Here is a 3961-nt window from a genome sequence, read left to right as displayed (position 1 = left end):
GTAATAACCAGTGCTGATGATCATAAAGGGCAGGGTCAGTATCAGGACGTAGTCAAAGTCAGCACTAACACCAAAGCTACTGTAATGACCTGTGGCCATGATGAGACAGGACAGGGTCAGTCTCAGACCAGTGTACATCAGTATGAAGATATTGATGCCCCACGTCTTAAAACAAGGCGGGCCCAGTTTCAGGCCATCACTGAATCAAACATGAACACCACAGCTACCGCAATGGCAAGTGGTCATGATCATACAGGGCAAGACCAGTCCCAGGCCATCGTTGAATCCAATACAAACACCACTGCTACTGTAAGCACCAGTGGTGATGATCAGACAGGGCAAGGCCAGTGCCAGGCCGTGACTGAATCATTGGATGCTAGAAATCTATTATATGGCACAGAGCCGACTGCGTCAGAGCACAATTGTGTATACAAAGCTGTACCCCAGTCTCAGAACATCACAAACACAGCTGCCGTAATGACGAGTGGTCATGATCAGACAGGACCGAGTCAGTATGTGGCCATCGCTGAATCCTTGGATGAAAGAAATATTTCTTATGGCACAGGGCCGACTGCTTCGCAGCTAAATTCTCAGTACAAAACAGCAACTGTAATGACCAGTGGTCATGATAACACAAGACAGGGTCAGTCTCAGGCCAACACTGGATCCAACTCAAACACCACAGCTACAGTAATGACCAGTGGTCATGATCAGACAGGGCAGGGTCAGTCTCAGGCCAACACTGGATCCAACTCAAACACCACAGCTACAGTAATGACCAGTGGTCATGATCAGACAGGGCAGGGTCAGTCTCAGGCTAATGATCAATCTCTAAAAGTGGGAAATTTATCACATAACGAAGTGCTAGCTGCCTTAAAGCCAAACCCTATGTATGTCGATGTGAGAACACCACCAAAGGACGAAGCATCTAGAGAAATGGCCAGTATCCATGATCAGACAGAGCAGGATCAGTCTCAGGCTAATATTCAATCTCTAAAAGTGGGAAATCTATCACATAATGAAGAGGGTCTGCATGGGGGGTCCTGATTACGCTTTACGCTAAATTTATGGAGGCCCGCAACGCCTTACGTTAAATTTCCGGAAGGCTGGCAACGTTTTACGCTAAATTTTAGCCTCCTCACTACGAATAACGGTAAATAAAATGACTTCCCTACGAATTACGGGAAATTATAAAGAGGCCGCCTTCGCCTTACGGAAAAGAGCATGCAGACCCTCAATGAAGTGCTAGCTGCCTTACAGCCAAACCCTATGGTCGATGTGAAAACACCACCAAAGGACGAAGCATCTACAGAACTGGCCAGTATCCATGATCAGACAGAGCATAATCAGTCTCAGGCTAATAATCAATCTTTAAAAGTGGGAAATTTATCACATAATGAAGTGCTAGCTGCCTTAAAGCCAAACCCTATGTATGTAGATGTGAGAACACCACCAAAGGAAGAAGCATCTAGAGAAATGGCCAGTATCCATGATCAGACAGAGCAGGATCTGCATCAGTCTCAGGCTAATATTCAATCTCTAAAAGTGGGAAATTTATCACATAACGAAGTGCTAGCTGCCTTACAGCCAAACCCTATGTATGTCGATGTGAAAACACCACCAAAGGACGAAGCATCTAGAGAAATGGCCAGTATCCATGATCAGACAGAGCAGTATCAGTCTCAGGCTAATATTCAATCTCTAAAAGTGGGAAATTTATCACATAACGAGGTGCTAGCTGCCTTAAAGCCAAACCCTATAAATACAGATGTGAAAACACCACCAAAGGACGAAGCATCTACAGAAATGGCCAGTATCCATGATCAGACAGAGCAAGATCAGTCTCAGGCTAATAATCAATCCCTAAAAGTGGGAAATTTATCACATAACGAAGTGCTAGCTGCCTTACAGCCAAACCCTATGTATACAGATGTGGGAATACCACCAAAGAACCCAGAATCTACAGAAGATGCACGGCACGAAAAACGATATTTACGGATGCTTAAACTATGCTTAAAGTCAACGTATATTCCGTCTTTACGCATCTATACACGTTTTATACGAGTACGTAAAGATCGACGTTACGTGGTCTTTCCGTAGGTGCGGATGGATCCTTATTTTCCGGTTTTCACGTAGCCTTTAAGCACTTAAAGATGTCTTAAATAATGATAAAGATAGTCTTAAATTGTATGTAAAGTTGACGTATTTTTATTATTTAAGCATTTTTAAGGATGATATACGTATGTGTAAAGATGACGGATAGGTGCGGATGGATCCTTATTTTCCGGTTTTCACGTAGCCTTTAAGCACTTAAAGATGTCTTAAATGATGATTAAAATATTTTTAAATTGTAAGTAAAGTTAACGTTTTTTTATTGTTTAAGTCTATTTTTAAGGGTAACATACGTATGTGTAAAGATAACGGATAGGTGCGGATGGATCCTTATTTTCCGGTTTTCACGTAGCCTTTAAGCACTTAAAGATGTCTTAAATAATAATGAAAATATTTTTAAATTGTTAGTAAAGTTGACGTATTTTCATCATTTAAGCATTTTTAAGGATAATATACGTATGTGTAAAGTTGACGGAAAGGTGCGGATGGATCCTTATTTTCCGGTTTTCACGTAGCCTTTAAGCACTTAAAGATGTCTTAAATGATGATGAAAATATTTCTAAATTGTAAGTAAAGTTGACGTATTTTCATTCTTTAAGCATTTATTACGGCTCATATAAGTGTGTGTAAAGATGACGGATAGGTGCGGATGGATCCGTATTTCCGGTTTTCACGTAGCCTTTCAGCTGCTTAAAGTTGTCATAAATACTTTTTAAAATGCTCTTATAACGTATTTAAAGTTCACGTTTATTTCTAATTGAAGCACTTTTACGGCCAATATACGTGTGTGTAAAGGTAATCATTTGTTGCGTATATGGTGCTTATTTCTTGGATTTTCAGTTGACTTTCAGCAGCTTAAACTGCGTCTTTATTACCCATAAAGTATGCGTAACGTTGGCGTATTTTGTTGCATTTACTTGCCGTTTATTATGCGTATGTCAGAGGTATTTGTGGCATTTTGGTGTCCAGTCCTGTCGTGGTTTGGGTGGGCTATCTTCGGGCCTGCCGTCCTGTTGAAGTTAGGCTCCCTGGATAGAGTTTAGCGGCACGATATCGATGCGAAACATACCGGGGAGCCTGGCTTACTCCGGCGGCGAAGAGGTCCTGGATCCCCAAAGAAAGCCGCTTCATACCCGGTAGACTGGAAACCAGGCTAGTGACCAAGTCGTATAGTCTTTGTTCTCGCTGATGCAGCCGGCTGAGCTCGAGCGATAAGTCACTGTGTCCGTGCAAAGTTCCTTCAAGATTCTGCGCTGTATCCAAGTCTAGAATTCCGAATCCAACGTCGTTAGGCAAAGGTAGAGTTTACTTTGAAAGAAGATTGGAGAAGTAATCCGCTCAGTTTCGCGAATACAGATACCGATATGACTCCCGGTCTTGGTCGCCGATACAAATATACGGTCGTGATGTTTTCTCATTCCACTCCAATCCGTTTTGTAGACTTGTACAGAACGAGGACCATGTGCCCTAGTTTTGTGTCCGTTCCGTCGGGGTTCAGGGTGATTAAAACCAACTGAATCTCGTCCATAACCTGCAGTGAGTCCTGATGGATCTTCCATCCCGTACTTGTCTTCAAAAAGGCGCCCTGTAAAATGCTAGCCCTGGTGCTTGCGTCTTGCATATCCAGTAGATTTCAAAATCCCACCGTTGTCTGTCATTGGATAATACCCTGTCACATGACACACCATCTGGCAGATATCGGCTCCCCCATATGGCGATTATCTTGCATTTGAATCCCTGTGTTGGTTTTTCACAGCTTGGCACTGAATAATTTACATTTTGAAAACACAATGACCTTGTCAGCGCATCTTACCGAAACACATCGCAGATACTGTTTGTTCCATGTTTT

The 3961-nt window shown here is 42.5% G+C and overlaps 1 protein-coding gene across 1 annotated transcript; it reads left to right on the top strand.

Moving 5' to 3' along the window:
• Positions 1-231: 231 nt before the first annotated feature.
• Positions 232-1813, top strand: LOC109481261 (cell wall protein IFF6-like; the record flags this gene model as incomplete). Its single annotated transcript, XM_019783799.1, has 2 exons — positions 232-931; positions 1319-1813. Coding segments are annotated over exons 1-2 (1195 nt in total), but the record flags the coding sequence as incomplete, so codon positions are not given.
• Positions 1814-3961: the final 2148 nt, after the last annotated feature.

The sequence above is a fragment of the Branchiostoma belcheri genome, unplaced genomic scaffold, assembly GCF_001625305.1.
Source record: "Branchiostoma belcheri isolate BF01 breed outbred unplaced genomic scaffold, Haploidv18h27 scaffold542, whole genome shotgun sequence".
NCBI classification, from domain to species: Eukaryota; Metazoa; Chordata; class Leptocardii; order Amphioxiformes; family Branchiostomatidae; genus Branchiostoma; species Branchiostoma belcheri.
This window is presented reverse-complemented; position numbering and strand designations above follow the sequence as displayed.